Source organism: Larus michahellis, chromosome 11 (genome assembly GCF_964199755.1).
Source record: "Larus michahellis chromosome 11, bLarMic1.1, whole genome shotgun sequence".
NCBI classification, from domain to species: Eukaryota; Metazoa; Chordata; class Aves; order Charadriiformes; family Laridae; genus Larus; species Larus michahellis.
In genome coordinates this window covers 4,984,303-5,002,760 of record NC_133906.1, presented here as the reverse complement: position 1 = coordinate 5,002,760, position 18,458 = coordinate 4,984,303, and the positions used below count along the sequence as shown (strand labels likewise).

The 18,458-nt window shown below is 35.4% G+C and overlaps 1 protein-coding gene across 1 annotated transcript in view; it reads left to right on the top strand.

Moving 5' to 3' along the window:
- Positions 1–18,458, top strand: part of DOCK2 (dedicator of cytokinesis 2) — a 196,222-nt gene that overhangs the window by 30,644 nt on the left and 147,120 nt on the right. The window contains exons 18-23 of the mRNA XM_074603976.1: positions 2,033–2,216; positions 2,320–2,417; positions 3,776–3,865; positions 4,119–4,219; positions 6,939–7,073; positions 11,661–11,769. Coding sequence (XP_074460077.1) covers positions 2,033–2,216; positions 2,320–2,417; positions 3,776–3,865; positions 4,119–4,219; positions 6,939–7,073; positions 11,661–11,769 — 717 coding nt within the window. The remainder of the gene's footprint in view (positions 1–2,032; positions 2,217–2,319; positions 2,418–3,775; positions 3,866–4,118; positions 4,220–6,938; positions 7,074–11,660; positions 11,770–18,458) is intronic.

Sequence of the window (18,458 nt, the reverse complement as noted above, 5' to 3'; positions counted from 1 at the left end):
GTAGTTACTGAGATGCATAAGTGAAAGTTTCAGGAATTTGATTTTGGATGTGAAGAACAGTTTTGGCTATCCCTGATTGGACACAGGTAGCATTTTTGACTTTGTGAACTGAAGCAGGGAACAGATGTTTCAAGGTTGTTGTTTGTTTGTTTGTTTGTTTGTTTTTCCTTGGAGAATACTGTCTAGCAGGAACTAAGAACCAGAAATCACTTCCAATACAGAAGAAATTTTATTTTAGGTATTTCTTAGTGCTCTTTTCAGTAAACTAGTTTGCCATAACATTAGTGGCAAGTGAGATGCATACAAATAAATCAAGTTGTTTAGGTGGTCCAACAAAGATTAATGGCACTGTATAAGTTTTCTTCTCTTCATTGGTATCAACATTAATAAATACTTAGACTAGAAGGAAAGCAATGATTACGTTGTGTGACTGTGTGGTTAATATTGGTTATGAAATTCCATGTAATTCGTTACTGCATCAACCTGCTATTTTTTCCTGAAGTGATAGCATAGATGACAAATGCTAAACTGAGTTGACCTAGTTTATGTTTAGGAGAGAGAGACAGATTTTTCTGACATATGTTTGCCTATTCTAGAATTAAACATGTAATGGTAAGCTGTAAGTGTTTTAAACAGTCCTACATCTGGTCTCTCAAAATAAGTAATTTGAAAATGGCAAAGTTTAAATATTGTATTTTATTTTCAATGCCTTCCGGCATTGAATCTTTTTGAGACACTTTTGGATGAAATTTTCAAGTCTTTTCCCCATTGTCTGTCTACATTGTCTCAAAAAGAGGAAGTCAGGATTTTCTTCTGGTTCCAGAAATTTTGAGAAGTAATTATTAGGCAAGCTTGATATAATCATAAAAGTTAGTAATGCTGTCTGTCGTGCTACATAAGGATTTTGCCTTTGGTGTGTCTAGGTCTCTTTATAGTCAATTTTCAACCTTATTTCTTGTTTGATAGGAGTAAAGACTGCACACCTACAGTCATTGAATCAGACACGAACCCAAAACTTCAGAAAATTATTCTAGATTATGGGTTTTGTAACTCCTTGTTTATGCATAATTGTAGGCTAAGGGTCTGCACCTGAGTCAGATCTGTCATGATACTGTAGGTCTAAATGACGGCTCGTAAACTCATTGGGGAAATTTTCTTGAGTAGTTTTGTTAAAGAAAAATTATATTCTCTGCAGAGTGAGGAATATGACTTTTATTGTCTTTGTCTAAAAACTGCTTTTCTGGCCTCAGTATGAATCAAAAGCTGAGACATAAAAGTCTGTGAGGGTTGTGGAATGCAACTTCGTGAAATAGAGGAGGGAAAAATACCTGTTGTCTCTCTGTTTTTGTACTATTTGTTCTACTAAAAAGCATAAATTCCGTAACATCTGTGTTAGTTACTGCAGCATATTGTCTAATTTAGAATATAATCTTACCATGTCCTGATCTGTCCTGAAATTTTATATTAAAGATCTAAATATTAAGTTATAATGGGGATACCAGAATAGTGCTGCTATTCTTTCCCTATTCAGACTCATTTTCTGTTCTTAAATTGTGTGCAGACTACGTTGTCTGTGTCCTGTGTACAGTCTTCAAGGTGATGCTCCATAGTCTATTATATTCTGTAGCTATTGACCTTTTTTATTTTAATGAGAAATCTGCTCGCTCTTTTGCTTTGCCAGTGGTGTCACCACTCATAGTTCCTTACTGCACCTTAGAACGCATACCTTTATAATTTCAGTGTAGCATTTTCCCTACATGTTCATTGCAGCCTTTCTTGCTGACTAACATTGACTCTTGGTTTACCTGTACGAGCCATGCTGGGACTTGGGTATTCTTTATCCTTTAGTGCATGCAGTTAAGACATAAAAATCTGTGAGGGTTGTGGCATGCAACTTGGTGAAATAGAGGAGGGAAAAATACCTGTTCCATAGAAACATAGCTTTTTGTTTACTTTTGTACAAAGTACACAATAATTCTGTTTTTAAGTGCAGTGGTGTGAAATATGTCATAAATCAAATCTTGTTTTTCAGGGGGAAAGTAAAAAAATGGAGGATGCTAGTGCTTATTTGACGCTACCTTCTACACGTCAACACATAGAAAATAAAGGAGCGACCATAGTCAGGAACTCAAGTATTGTAGGGGGGCTTTCAGTAAGCTCACGAGATGCATTTTATATTTCAACTCTTGTTTGTTCTACCAAGTTAACTCAGAATGGTATGTATCTTCTAAACAAGGAGAAGTTTTAGAAAGAAGACTTTTGCACAAATGATAAATAGCATTTTAAATTTTAATGTCTGTCCTTTTATTTTTTTATTAGTGGGCTTACTAGGTCTCTTGAAGTGGCGTATGAAGCCAGAGCTGCTTCAGGAGAACCTGGAAAAACTGAAGATTGTGGATGGAGAGGAAGTTGTGAAGGTATATCTTTATGTATGTTCTAATAATAGTTACTCTTCACATCCCCTTATGCCATGGCAGAAAAAATGCTATGTAGTTTCAAAATGACACAGAAACTGGAGGGTCAGTTACAGTAAACAGGAACTTAAAGAAGCCTGTAAATTATACTTTTTTTTAGGAGTGGCATTCAGTGTAATGCCTTTGTTAGGAATAATTTGCAAAAGATATGAGCAAAGCTTTTCACGAGAGGGAATAAGGAGAAATAAGGAGCTGGACAGGATTCTTCATAGTGTTAGCCATTTTTTTTTCTACTTGTTACTCACAAACATCTCATGTGTTGGCTACTGTTAGGCTATGGAGATTTGCAGGTTTACTGGTCAAATTTCCCTGCTTTCACTGATAATTAATTTATTAGGATCCTTTTCTCCTTTCTATTGTTTTATTTTGCTGGAAATTCAGTGCATGAATGGAGAATTCAATATCAAGACTATTATTTGGAGTCATTCCTGGTTTGGTCAGGTGCTTATGTCAAAGGAAAACTTTATTTTGAATGTGAACGGAAAATGTTATTTTAAAAACTTCCTGGATGTGAAGGCAGTAATGGTAAAATATTTTAATATTTTCCACAATCTCTGTTCAACTGTTTGTTTTTGTCTATCTGAAACATTACAAATAATTCCTCGTGCTTTCTTTACAGTTCTTAGTATTAATTTACATGTTGTTATTAAAAAAAAAAGTGTATCATATACCCAATGAAGTTCTCTGTTCATTTAATAATAGTATGAATAAAAATTTGTTAATATTTTGGAAAGTGTCAGACTCCACCATTCAGATTAGGAGTCTATTACACTTTTGTTACTCTCTAAATATAAGCATTAGATCTCTCTGTTGAGAGGAGGAGAGAGGAGAACTTAAAAAAAATAAAAATAGAATTATTTTTTTTTCCAGACAAACAAAGATTTGGTCACGGGAATGCTTTTCTTTAATTTAAAGTGGGCTTTGAATCAGATCACAGAAGTATGAAATGTGTTTTTAATCTTGATGTGTATGCAGAAATAGCAACTATTGACCTGTATCACTAAGGAAGTAGGAATGCAGTTTTAGATAGTTACGTCACTGTTATAATATTTTTAGCTTTTCCATACACTTTAAGCTAAACATGTATTATTGATTTCTCATGCATCTGAGGGTGTAGGTTCTTAAAATTAAAGAAACTAGACCCTAATTTCTCAAAAGTGTTTTTTGAATATAAGTGATGTTTCAGTGAAGGCCTTTAAAATTCTACCTTGAGGGAAAGCAAGTCTGCTATCTGAAAATGGACTTGTGAGATGTTTCAAGTTGAATTGGTTGCCAGTTTGTCATTTCATGTTGTTTTATAGTTTCTCCAGGATACGCTGGATGCCCTGTTTAATATCATGATGGAACATTCCCACAGTAATGAGTATGACATCCTTGTCTTTGATGCACTGGTAAGAATCAGCACTGAAGGATATTATTTGTCAAGGAACACTATAATTTTGAATGAGCTATCAATTCATTTATTTCAGGGAATTAGTTTTAAAATTTTATCTACAGAACAGATAAACTATTACTGTTTGACTGAAAATCCAGTTTCTTTAAAAACTCTTAAATAGTGGATTATCAAAAATATTCCAGAAGACTAATACTTAAATTTAAAATGTGACTTAATGAAAAATGCTAATTATGTCTATTTCTGTTTAGATATATATCATAGGACTCATTGCAGACCGTAAGTTTCAACATTTTAATACCGTTTTAGAAGCGTATATCCAGCAGCATTTTAGTGCAACGTTGGCATACAAGTAAGTTTATTGTCTCTTCCTTTTTCTTTTTTTCTAAACCTCCACCATCACATGAAAAAAAGTAAACCTTGTTTGTGACTTTTCTGATGTAATTAATTATGACTGTTGTTTTGATGCTCGTGTTTGCTTATCTGGAAACAAACCTCCCTGTGAGAAACACATGTGATTTTAAGTAGAGTTAATTGACTTGGGGTTAAATGATTCTTTGGCATTCATTTTTCTCTTGTCTGAATTTTGCTGTGTCTGAGCACTTCACCTGTATCCTGTCAAATTTGTTAAGAGACTTTGCTGTACAGTCTCTCCTGCTACGTTCCTGGCCTTAACCTGAAATGCTCTAAGTGAGGGCTCAAGGATGTCCTTAACACACTTATCTAGATTTCCACATATTCTTACACAGCAAACAAACTCATGGTGAAAAAAATTGTTTGGGAACTGTCAAGTCTTCATATGCAGTTCACAGACTGATGTTGCACCAGGAGGGTTTCAGTGCAGTGAACTGAAATTTTTGTATTTATGTGATTTGCTGTGAACTGGGACTATTACTATTTGTTTAATGGTCATGCCAGTGGGCAGGTGGATGGCCTTTTGGTTTTTTGGGTTTTTTGGTTTTGCCTTTGTTTGTTTGTTTTAAGTTTATTCTTGGAGCTTCCAGATAAGACCCAGATGGAAAGACATGGATTCATAGAAGAGAATAAAAACTGTAGAGATGTGTTATACAGTAAATTTAATACTGGTTTCCTACTTTATTTAAAAAAGGGTTTTGCGGATGATGGTAGGATAAAATTGCTTTGAATTATGAAGAAAGATAACATCTTCAGTTAGTGCTGATCTTGGGGAAGTGCTATGACATGATAGATGTATTTTTTCATCTACTTAAAGTCTTGTTCTGGCAGCTTAACGGGGTGGCAGATCGAAGCAGAAATTTAATTTGGGATATGAATAATAGATGGAAGACCTTAGCTGAAGGTTTGGAATAGTTGAGGATATCTTGTAGTGTCCTGTGATGAATTTGCATCGGTTCCAACTCAACAGGAAATGTCATGCAGATCATGCATTAGAACATGAGTTTGCTAGAATTGAAAGGCAGTAGCGCACAATCAATCTTTTCTCACATTCTAGGAAATTTGAAGTTAACATTATTGAGCTCAGAAAGCTCCAGTGCAAGCTATGTGCTCTTCTTTAATCCTCTTTCACTCCATATGTAATAAGCATGTGTAATTTAATGCTTTATATTGTTGCAAAAGAAGAGAAGGTTGGGTATGGAACCTCTCAGGACGGCCTTATTTGCTTAAAATATTTCTAAGGCTTACCTTGCTGGGAGTTTCTGATGATTTAATCAAAGTGGCAGAGGCAAAATATTGTTTGATTGTTCCCCAAATCATGAGTTTACTTGGCATCATTGGCTCCATGCACATCATGGAAGATGCACTCTGTTTCAAGAATCATTTATGAAATAAACAAATATCTATAGGTGGCCTAACTCGTAGTTAGGAAGGAGATACTGTGTCCCAGACATAGTATGACTATATTATGATATGATATTTTGGCCAAACTGTTAGATATTTATTCAGATATTTATTCAGTTACTACTTAGTCATCCATTTGCATTTAGCTTTATAGAGCTCTGAGAGGACTTAACATTGACAGTTGAGGGACATAGAGTGGACTGCCCTTGCATACAAGTTGGATAAATTTTGTTCCAACTCAGTACAAAGCTGTGAATTCACAGGAGCTATTAAAAAGACTAAACAGAAACAGGATGAGTGCCCAGAAGACTGAGAGGCTGAAAGCATATTTTGGTCCTGTAATGTGAGTTAGGCTAGTGCAGTGGGATTGAGGATGTGTCTTTTAGTTACACAGATAGAGATGCACGTGCATACACGCACATATGTATCTATATTCTGTGCAGTAGCAAGCAGTTCTTGGAGGTATTATTTGCATGCCAGTATGTTCCAAATATAGTGATTACTTACTAATGTTTTGTCACTCCAGTTGGCGAACTGTTAAGTTTTGTCAACATGCAAGTGCTAGTTTGGTTTTTGTTGGTTGGTTTTCTTTGTTTAGGGTAGGGCATGGTAGGTTTCCATTTTCGTAGTGATGCAAGAAAAAAAAAAAACCCTAACCATCCTGATTTTAGTTCTTCTTATGGCTATATTAAGATCAAGATTACCACTTGAATATTAGTTTAATGGTTCAAGATGAAAATGTAACTATAAATAAAAGGACTTATTTTTATATGAGCTTTACACTTTTTTAGCAGGTGTATTTAAAAAAAAGTCACCTTGGAAAGCAAGGCAGTGTTTAAATAAAATAAATACTTTAATCAGATATTGCTGCGTACCAGAATGTTTTACTATTTACATGCAGCTAATTTAGAGCATGTAGTGGTGTTTAATCACTGCTTAATGTAGGTAGGCAGAAGTAACATTTTTTGCTAGCTTGTGCATGTATATTGCAAACTTCCATAAAAGTGCTTCCAGAATTGTGGAGTTATGCTGCTGTTTTGAGATTTCCGATTGCTTTCTTGCTTGTGCAGTTAAGAACTTACTCCTCGTTTGTTTGTACTGATAGAATTTGTGCAACATAAATGCAAAAATACATGCAGTATATTTTGTTGTGTGCGCTTGACTAAGCGTAAACATTTATTTAGGGTAGCCAAACAAGTTAGAGAAGTTAATTTTTAAAAAAAGGATATTTTTAAAATGTTTTTTAACTTCAGGAAACTAATGACTGTTCTGAAGACTTACTTGGATACGTCCAGCAGAGGGGAGCAATGTGAACCTATCCTAAGAACTCTGAAAGCGCTGGAATATGTTTTCAAGTTCATTGTTAGATCAAGGACGTTATTTTCACAGTAAGTACTCAGGCTGTTGCCATTTAACTACCAGTACAGTATCAGAAATAGAAGTATACCTGAGAAATAGAAAAAATGGATTCCAGAATAGAACTGTATTTTTTGTTTTTCGCGAATAAAACATAAAAGCTGGCAACTGGCCTAATGTACAGGCATTGCTGAGATATTTTTTGGAGAGGGAATCTTAAAAAATCTGCCTTTCAGTTCGCAGTGTAAGTTTCAGAGACATATTTAGTAATAGCAGCCATTTTCAAGAGTGATTTTTCTTTGTGTCGTGTGTCTTGGCCGAAGACCAATGGATAGCCAAACATTGCGACAGATGGCTTGAAGCTTGATGCTTGTCCTTGAGTTCATGGTGTTCAGCAGCTCAGACTGTACATAGAACAATGTAATTTTCAGTAATCATTGTCTAACTGAATTTAGAGTTTCAGATCTCCAGTTAAGGAATTTAGAGGGAAGACTCAATGGACTAGGTGTGTATAGCTCAGCCAGACAGATGAGGTGTAATATTTACAAGCAGTATTCAGATTTAAGGGACAAGGCAATGGGGAGAATGAAGGACATGAAAGCTGGAAGGAGAAAAACTGCGCTACAGTAATTGCATCCCCCATTTCCTCCCCTAGCCTGTAAGGACTCTCACCATGTCCCACAGATCCCATCCACATCCCATTTCTTGTCTTTTTTTATGCTTCATCTTTTTCCATTTATCCTTAGCTGGTTTCACCCTAATACTTGTTCTTTTGTCCCTCTGCTACATGGCTGAAGATACGCAGTCGCGAACTCAGGACTATACGTAGGCTAAGTGGTTGGATGCTATGTTTGTGGTTGGCAGTCAGCAGCACAGGAAGGTGTTGTATCTCTCTCTTGCTCAGTGGGAGCTCTAATACAGTTTTTCTCTGTTACTGCACAGCCCCTTTTTTCCAGAAAATCCATGTAGGTTTATAGTTTTGTAAATTTAAGCATATTTGATGCATTATGAAATTTTCGTTGAAGTAGGAGTAGATTCAGAAGTTATTTGCTGCTGGTAGATAGTGTCCTGGCTTAAGCAACACAAGGCTAATTTCTAATGCATGGGAAAACTGCACTTTTAGAGGACTCTAGTGTCTGAATTTGTGAAAATATTTACTTTATAGCTAGCTATGGTAAGTGAGATTCAAGGTCTCAGTGTTTTTGAGTTTAGCCAGGTGCAGGGACGTGGAGGAGTGAGCTGCCAACAAGCTGCCAACAGGATTATTTTGTACCATGACTGTCACATTCAGTATAAATTAGAAACTTTGCTGCAAAGTTCTCTCTTTCTTGATGTCTGCGATCCAGAGAACTTCTTGCCCCCATGCCGGGCCTCTGAGGCCTTCACTTCCTCCTGAAGCCGTAGTGCTCTTGGTGTCCAACATTTGCTATCCACTGCTGGGAGTGCACAGCTTCCTGCTGATAGAGTTGGCTGAGTATAATCCTTGTGTATTTTATATTGGTACTAGGATCAATATTGGTTCTTTAGCATTATTAATGTTAATCATCTAGTCTTATTCTGTTAAATCTGTGTATATTTTCAGCCCTCGGATTTCCTTGTTTTTCCCGATTCCCCTTTCTGGGAGGGGAGGGATCATTGGGTGATAAATAATTGTCTAAATGACAATAAATAGTTGTGCGTTTCTCAAACCATAACAGATGGTCCCTTAGAAACATTCTTGCCTCTAGGACCTTAGTATTTATAGGTGGATACAGATAAACAAGGTGAAAACCTGTATAAGGAAGGAAATGGTGCTCATGTGTATAAAATATAGCTAGTAGTTCAAAAGCTTAGTTTTAAATCTTTTTAATAGGTCTCATGGCAGAAAAGGACACTTAAAGTTTTGGGTAAGGAAGCATTGTGTAGAGGATTATAGAAAACTTCTTGTATGGATGAAGGTCAGAAGGCAGGGCTTTGTTGCCGGGAGAACTTTGGTCTCCATTTTAATCCCTAGTATTAACTGTCAGCAAAAAGTATGCCTTGGACAGTCTGTAGTAAACTAGGTTATTGCAATATATTGCATATTCAAGTGATGAGCTATACATATCTACTCCCTTTAGTTTTCCCTATAAATGCTTTCACTGGAGGTCTGAAACTCTAATTCAGTTGGACAGTTATTATAGGCTGTAATAGCTCTTGCAAATGGTAGCCTCTGGCAAAAATAACCAAACAGTGGAAAAAAAAAAATCACGTGATACTGTATATCCATCTATTGCTGTTGTGATCTAACTTTTTGCAGTCAACTTCTTATTGTCAGGCTAGTCATGAAAAAGAAGAAAATATGGAAAAAAAATAGATTAATGTGTTTTCTTCCTATGAGAAAAGTTAGGATTTACGATTAAAGTACTTTCAAAGGTTGAGATTAGCCTTCTTCGAGGCAAATATTTTGAATTAATAGAGCTGAGAGAGATCTTTAGATCGTTCTCTTATTAATTTGATGGGCTGCTTAAGAAACTAAGATGCCTTGTTGAAAGGTAAGAGACATTACAAAGTGAAAATTGTGTAGGAAAGAGATGAATTAATGACTTCTCATGTTAGATGTAAAATGGGAAACTTTTTATCCTGTCAGGCAGATATGTTGAAGATAACCAAGTTCTACTTTAATTTGCATTCATTCAATCCTGTTGAAGTAAGAGAGAAGTAATGAAAGCAAAAATTCTTTTACTCCAGTCAGCTGAACTAGGGTGACATCTTGCAGCTGTTTATTCACTGACTACATTTTGTAGAAAGGTCATATATATTAGCCAAAGGTTTACATAATACAGACTCTGAAAACATGAAATATTTTCATTGGCCTAAGGTTATTTTTGGTGGTGAAGTTCATGTGTACTGTTGTGATGAAATTGTTTCCAAAGGAAATGATTAATCATCTTTTAAAAATTGCTTTCACAAAAAGTGATTTTAATTGAAATTTAACACAGAAAGTTGTGTCTAATTGGAAGCTAGATGATATGTCAGGAAATAGAATTGTCATTCCACCTGGCTTAAATTAGTCCTGGTGTAAATTTAAGAAGCATGTTTAATTCGTGTTGTGTGATGTTTCTGCCTTCCTCCTTGCCCTACAGGTTTAATCAAGAAAGATTCAAATTTCTACTTGCATAAAAAAATAGGTTTAAGAAACTTCATTTATTTTTGTAGCGATGTTGTATAGTCAATAAAAGCTGTGTCAGTGCATTAGCCAAATAACTTTAATAAATAGACTGAGATAGTCACATTGTTACAACTTACATGTACTTAATTCTCACTAAAAAATAACTTTAAATAGCCCTCACATGCAACAATCTCCAGTATGATTAAAAAAACTTGTAGATCAGTTAATCAAAACACAAGCTCCTAAAATACCACTTGATAATTAATAAGATAATTAAAAGATAATAATTATGTAAGTGTGCTTGTACTAAAACTTACTTGATGCCTTTCACATCCAAGTTTTTCTGGTATGCATTTTTTATACAGGTATCACACCTCAGTAGGAATGTATCTCAAGTAGCGTGCATCACCTGTGTTGTATACATGTATATATAATTATTTTTTCCCCTCAAGCCAGTGTTTTGGATCTTGGGGCTCCTTTCCAATAACTGACTTAAGTCTTGCTGAAAACCATTGACCTAAAACAGTGCAGAGGCCATGGGCCTGTATAGTTAACCTCTGTGTTTTCTCCTCCTCAGAGCTTCTTGCTGGTCACCGTATGAATAGCAGTTTTGATTTTTTCCTTGCTGTAGACAGGAGCTCTCAATTTGCCTTTAGTTCTCTTAAGGACTTCAGTTTCAAGTTGAAAAGAAAAGCGTGTGACACTGGAATACAGGACTTTAAAAAGAGGGGTTTTTCCTCTTCTGGTAGAGAAGGCAATACCTCGGAGGTGCAGCATTTAGTTCATGTTATCCTACACACTTTTCAGGCTTCTCTTGTTGCCTAGGCTTCCTTCTTAGCTTGTTTTTCTTTGACTTTTGACAGCTGTTTCAGGTAACTAATTTACTGTGACAGCAGTGTTTTTTACAGTTTATGTAATCAGTATTTAGTATTAATAGCTACTATGAACAACACAGGAGAGATAATGTATAAGTTTCAAACTTTCGGACAGAGAATGAAGAAAAATTGGAGTGAGCTTAATTTAAATGCATTTTTTAACTTAAGCATCAAGTAGAGACTTTTTTCAAAAAGCAGACTGGTTACTGGGGACAGTAAAAATACCTGTTTGAAAAAGTGGCCATAAACAGTAGAGGAAAGAAACAATGTGATAATATGTGAGAAATATCCTAGAGTAGCTCAGTTGTTGCAGAAAGAAATCACAATTTTTTTTTTTTTGCGTATAAGGCATTTTGAAAGTGAAATGACTTTTTTTATATGCTCAAGTCTGGGAGGTGTCACTCTTTAGAGGCTTTTTAAAAAAATTGAAAACGCTTAAGTTGTGGTCAAGCTGAAGAATTTCTACTCAATGCAGTGAATAGCATTGGTGAGATATCTATGTACATAATATTGGATCAACTTAAATATATTTTTCAGTTAATATTATGTCTGGTACATTTAGAACTATTAAACTTTCTGATTCTGCAAGGATAACCCAATGTGTCTCTCAACAGACTGTATGAAGGCAAAGAACAAACAGAATTTGAAGAATCTATGAGGAGACTCTTTGAATCCATCAACAACCTGATGAAAAGCCAACATAAAACTGCCATTTTGTTGCAGGTTGGTGTTTGCTTGGAAAGAAGTTGTGTTTGGTTTGTTGTATGGTTTTGGTTTGTGGTTTTTTTGGTTTTGTTCTTTTTAAATTGCAGAAAAGACACTCTTAGAAAATTTATCCTTTGTGTTTCTCTTGTAATTCCCCTTTATTGGAAGACCAGCTTGTCTAATAAATTGAAGACTAGGTTGAAAAGGTCAGGAGAAGATACGTTTATATAACGTTATGAATGTAGTGAGTGAAAGAACAAATGTGAAGATCCTGGAGTCTTTTAAGGAATCTAATGAAGTGAAGCCTTCAGTGGGAGCTGAATGTTTCATTCTTGAGTTTCTTCAAACAGGGATTCCACCGTCTTAGTTTGAAAAGTAAACTTTATACTATCAGCCTTTTGGAGATATGTTACTTAAACAACTGAAAATAGGGTAAAGGTTTCCCTTTTATGTCAGTGTTAGTTACTCTGTAGCTTTGGAATCTGATGTTTTAAAAAAGCGAGGAAAGAAGGAGCTTTTAAGATCATTAATATATAAAAGCTGGTATTTAATTCTGTATTAAAATGGAAAACTATCAACGCTTCCTATGAAGTAGGAAGCAGACTATTTTATTAGACAACTGCACTATTGATGCTTCATACATTCTTTATGACGAACTCCTTGTGTTTATTTGGCTTGACTTTTCCCTCTGGTTTGGTGTTTTGATTCCTTTTGCTATGACTTATACTAGAGGTGGAAACCAGTGAAAAATTCTGTCTTGAATAAATCCTTATTGGCTGATCTTGAAATTTGTATTATCTGACACTTTGCATGGAGTATTAAGGAGCAACTGCAAAAGAGCTAAAAACCTAAATACTACTTTAATTATATAATACCAGAATTACAGTAATGTTCTAAATGCATTTGAAAGTCATTCAGATACACTCTGTTGTTGTTTGACAATTCTGTAGAGACCTTCCTGGGAATAGTTTGTATGTTTGAAAGACTCTGCATCAGATGCAGGAGAAACTTTGGAGGAAGGAAAAAGGTCTTTACTATAAAGTAATACTGAAAGAGATACTTTATATGATAAAGTCTGTTCTTGTGGTACTTCTACTGTGTTAATATGTTAACTAACAAATAGGCCTTGGAAGCCTTTATGCCCTTTGAGAGAGGGATGTCGTGACACTGTGTTCCTCCCTACCTTAATCTCAAAATTGTTGTGTGGAATTGTCTGTCAGTGTTTCCTCTAATGAGCAGCATAGTCTTTTCTTGAGAGTGACAAGAAATAGTTGTAGAAGACTGTTTTTCTTGCTTAACTGCTGCTGGGATGCATTAATGGGTTTGCAACCAGCAATGCTGACTTTGAAAAGGCTGATGGGTGTGCTTAAAACACATGGTATTGTAACATTAATGGTGGTATGACCTTGTGTGTACTGGTGAATGCTGATTGTGCTTATTGTGATTCCCATATTTCAATATTTGGTGCTAGGTCTTAATATTACACCTGTTTAGCAAAAATATACTGTATCTTTGCTGGTGCTCTTAAGAAATAGTTGAACCTTGAAAATATAACTGAACATCTCTTAGAAGGACTAAACAAAAGATGTCTATGCAAATTTTAATGAGCATATAAACATGTTTTAAAGATAGACTAGCTATTTAACAGTTATGCTTTGCCCAATACCATCTTAAACACGAATATTTTTTTTTTCTAATGAGTGCTGTCAGTTGTGAAAAAATGGATCATATATATTCGTAACAATGGTGCAGTAGTGGGTTTTTAAGTATCTCAATCTGCACCAGCTACTGTAAGTTTTCTTTTTAGCTGAAACACTTTGCGGCAGACCTGAGATACTGGTTCATATCATAACTTTGCTGTCGTCCCTACTACTGATAACTCATACAGACATATTTCTGGATGAAACCTACCAAGAGTTTGATTTACATACAGTAAATAAAAACTACTGCATTAATGTTATAAAATTCCATTAGGAGAGGCATGGAATGAGAAGTGTCCCACTGTAGTTAAGTTCCTACTTCTGAAAATAAGTTTGGGGAGAAAAAATAAAAAAGGCCACTCCATCATAAGCTCCATAGGCATGTCAATCATGGTAGCTTTCACAATGGACGATATGTTTTTCTGTGCCTATTTGGAGGAGACTTCAGTTACGATACTTGAGACTCCTACTCTGGTAGCTGGATATAAGTTGTGCATAACAGGCCAGAAGAATGGAGATAACTTCTGTATTGGGTGAGATGGGGCAGAAAGGGGTAGAAATAAATTCATAAGTCTGCCTAAAACCAACACTGATTTCCCTCCCCTCATATTAAGTTTTGGGATGACTGTGGTAGACAACATAGTAGTACAAAGTTAACTTTGCAGGATAAGGGACGGGTAATTATTCAGAGATATTACAAACACGCAGGACTCCATAGTTGTTATACTTCGCATAACCAGACAGGAAAGTTCAGTGTCTATTGGAAAAATAGAGAAATAATCAGAATATCAAAACAGCCTTAAATCTATCATATTTGAAGTTATCATTGATATGACTTAAAGTGGAACATAGATTGGTAAGATCAATTGAATAAGTTTAAGTGGATTACACTATGAAGATATCAGAGAAGAAAGTTTCAGGAGCCCTGAAGGATGTTAATTGGGTTTCTCAGGATATTGAAACTTGAAATAAATTAGTTTGCAGAGCCTTGGAATGTGAATTCTTAGCTCTTATTTCACCCTTGATTGTCCAAATACCTATGAGGTTTAGCTTTAGAAGATTTAAAGTAGTATTTTGAAACCTGAAATGTCTGTTGGTCTGTGCTAATAATTTTTTTTTAAACTTGGAACTCAGTATTTTAGTCAGTATTAATTTCCCAGTCATTTCTACTGATAGAAATCATAGTCAGACTTGTGTTGAATATTAATGCAGTCAGGACAAGATTGTTTATAAAATTACATGTCGTATGAAACAGCCTAGTCAGTGCCAGAAGCACTTTATTGTTTCAATTTAACTTTATCTTCTGAGTGTAATCTTACTTCCTAATCTGTCACATGCTGTATAAGTATACAAAAAATTAAAAATCTATCTTTTCAATCTTTTGTTCTAAAGCTGGCTGAAGTGGATAGATGCTTCAACTTACTTTACTGCCCAGTCTTTGGGAAATGTAGATATCTAGTTCTGTTTTGCAGTACTGTTTATTTAAGCTTTGAACAGAAGATGGAATTGTTGATTTATTGTTGGTAAATTGGTAAACTGGAAATTTACATGTAAATCCACACTAGCCCTTTTTTTTTTTTTATACTTCAGGAATTGGTGGTTACCTCTTTTGTTTAAAGATACAGACAGAATGCTTCTCAACTTCAGCATTTTACTACAATTAGGATTATAATTTCAACATCCTAACTTTGCTGATGTTTGAAAGCAGCCATATAAACTGGAGAGAGACCTGATTTTAGGTCCTGGGTTGTTACTTGTCAAGAGATTGGCCCTTGTAGGCAGTGGGCAATCTCCATTAGGGTACACCAGTGTGCGTGTGCAGGGTAAGGGTTCCTCCTTTTAAGAGACTTCTCACAGTTTTTTCTTGTAATTATTTAAAAGAATAGTTTCAGAACTGTCGTGATACTGACTTACTGGTGGTGGCACTGATCTTCCTAGATATTAGACTTAAACTTTTTTTTTTCATTTACTTTGGCAGGAATGATATTACAAGTCTGTTTCATTTATCAGTTGCTTCTCTGTAGCCATTGCAGATGAATTTTAGTAGTTTTAGAGATAGTTTTTCTTAAAGTCTTTATTTCTGAGAATAGACTCCTTGAAATCTGGAAACTTGGAAATAAATTTCTAGCATCTGCAAATAGTTTGGTGAAGGGAGAATCTAGGGGTGAGGGAGTGTAGGGAGGTGTTAGTACCTTCTTCCCTTTCTCTTAGCTCTCAGGGAAAAAGACATCATATTTCTGCAGATATATTTTGTGTCTGTGTAAATCAACCTAGATTTTTGGGGCATAAAATCTGATTATTTTAAAACTTCAGATTATGTGTTTTTATAAGGTCATACTGTTGATGTCTGATTTGTAGTCTGCATGTGCCCTTTCATTGTCAAGCTTGTGCTTTCAACCTTAAATAACAAATCAAGCCACAGCTTCTTTTCCAAAAACTGTTCTGCCCTCAGATGACACATCACATGTGACCTACAGATAGTCTTGGCTGTTGCAAATGTCAGCTATATGCAGCTTGCTCCTAGGCACTGATTTTAGAAAGTAGTACTCCCAATTCTATGCATGTTCTCAGAAACCTTGTATGACATGTTCTCAAGGTTATGGAAACATAAGAAGAAATTGTCTATGGCATTGAAAAGTATGAAAATAATTTAATATAGAGATGCTACCTTTCTCCTCTCATTCTTTCCCACACGTTTTTGATCCATGCGTACTGCTGCAGTAGATGCTAAGAACTTAAAACTGTAGAGATGCATAGATTGCTTAGGAGAGAATAAGGCTAGAAAGGTACTGCTTTCATTGTGGTCTACAGTAGGGAATGGCATAGTAACTTGTTAAAGTTGCCTTGATAGCAAATAAAATTAGACTAAGAAACAGAGCATTGATGATTTCTTAGAGTGTTCTTTTCATCTCATGGGTACTTGAATTTCATGAATATGTATAATATAATATTGCAAAAGAGGGCAACTAAGAAAATAAGCTTGGTCAGGAGAAAAGGTTAAAATAAATTTAACAGTATATTGTATATGTAGGAAATAATTTTCTGCAATGCTCTGGGTTTATCTGTATCCCACTTAAAAAAATTAATCTCTAAGGTCTGCAGAATGCAGAACATCTTGTACTGCTTACTAGGAGATTTTTATGACTTCATTAAGGGCAGCGCTCAATCGTGTCCATAGTGCATCATTTGAAGCAATTATTGCAAATGAAACTTGGGAGTTTTAAAGAATGCAAGGGATATGCTTGTTATTATACTTCAGTTGGTACTACAGAGCTGCAGAGAAATGGTAGATACAGCCTCCTCATACAAGTGCAGAATAGGGAATATGTGGGAAGGCAGATGACAGCAGACAGCGCAATAGAGCAAGTGTCAGGGGAGTACTGCTTGAAATATTTTTTGGCCACTGGTGGCCCTGTCCTTTATCAAACATCTTCCACAGTAACTGTGAATTGGTGTAAAATGAAATTCAGATGCTGCTATTGTACGGTATCTTCATATAGTATTTATTGGGTGAAGAGCAAGGAACAACACATTGCTGAAGTAAAAGTGGGGCTAGGATGAGTTTCTAGATCACAACAGATATTTGTACGGGTGTTTTAGATAGCCCCAATGTTTCACAGACTTGATTTTTTTTTTTTTAAAACAAACAAACATTTTTCCCCAACTATTTCAAGGAGCTAACAATGGTTAAGATCAGTAGAAGATAGAATCTTTTTGTTGAAGTGGCAAAAGCATTTTAAACACTGCTTTGACCTTCCCAGGATTATGTATGAATGTGGGGATGAGATCTGCAGAGGAATGACTTTTTATCTGAAGGCATCTTAAGCCAACATTGAGCCAGTTTGAAATACCATACACATCTTTGCTGCAGGCTAAAAAATTCTTTCTTTTTGAATCAAGACCTGAATAGTTCTCTTTTTTTGTTTATTTTAAAAGTTGTCCAGTGCAGTGGAAGCTTGTAGAAACAAAATGATAGCTTTATGGTGTGTAAAAGGTCTAAATGAGAGCCAAAGCAAGCTGTGCTCTGATTGTCTTTATTCTAACCTCCCTACCCCCTATAAAGAAGAGATTAAGTTTTTAACAAGGAGCTTGCTGTTTAGAGACACAGGGATGTATGTATTCTAGATAGGCTTCATTGTAACCCTTTTCCTGAGCGGCTGTTTCGTCTCTGAATGTTTCAGTATAGAAGCACTGTGATGTTGATAGCTATTGAGGGAAGAGTAGACAGCTTCACAATTAGTGACAAAGCCAAAAGCTTTTCAAACCCTCAGCACATGAAAATTTCAAATTGGTACCTGGAAAGAAAAATACTTCTTCCTTGGTCTTTGTAATTTCAACCGTATATTCATACTAATATTCTCTGTTTCAAAAGGATAGCAGGCATATGTTTATTCTGTTTTATAAAAATCCAGACCAGTGTGGTTTTGCATCATATGGAGCACTCAGTTGATGTAGCATTCCCATGACATACCAGCGCTTTTTTCCAGTTCCTGTTTTATGTTTCAGTTACAGCTCTTGGTAGGGCTTCTGCTGTTGTGAGAATTGGTCCTGTGAGTTTTTTATGGACTCCAGGCAGTTATCTAGATTTTCTTTTTTTTTTTTTTTCGTTTTTGTTTTTCGTTTATGTAGGACGAAGACTTAGATCTCATGATTCAAGAAGGCTTTTGGGACTTGACTTGCAAACTACCTCTTGAGTTTCCTGTACAGAAGAGAAGCATTTAGCTTAGTGGTTAAAACTGGAGAATCTCTTATGACATATAGCCATACATGTTTATAAGCAAGATGTAGCTTTTTGCTCTGTCATGCTAAAATCATTGACGACTTCTGTTTCTTTGTAGAAACTATCAAATCACTTCACAGCAGTGGTTTCTGAAACCTGGTGTGAGAGATGGAACCCGATCTTATAGTATTATTTTGAAAGCATATAACTATGAAACCAGGAGTGTTTTCACTTAAAAACAATGCTAGGTCTATGTCTAGGCAAGCATAAGTAGTCAAGAACTTACC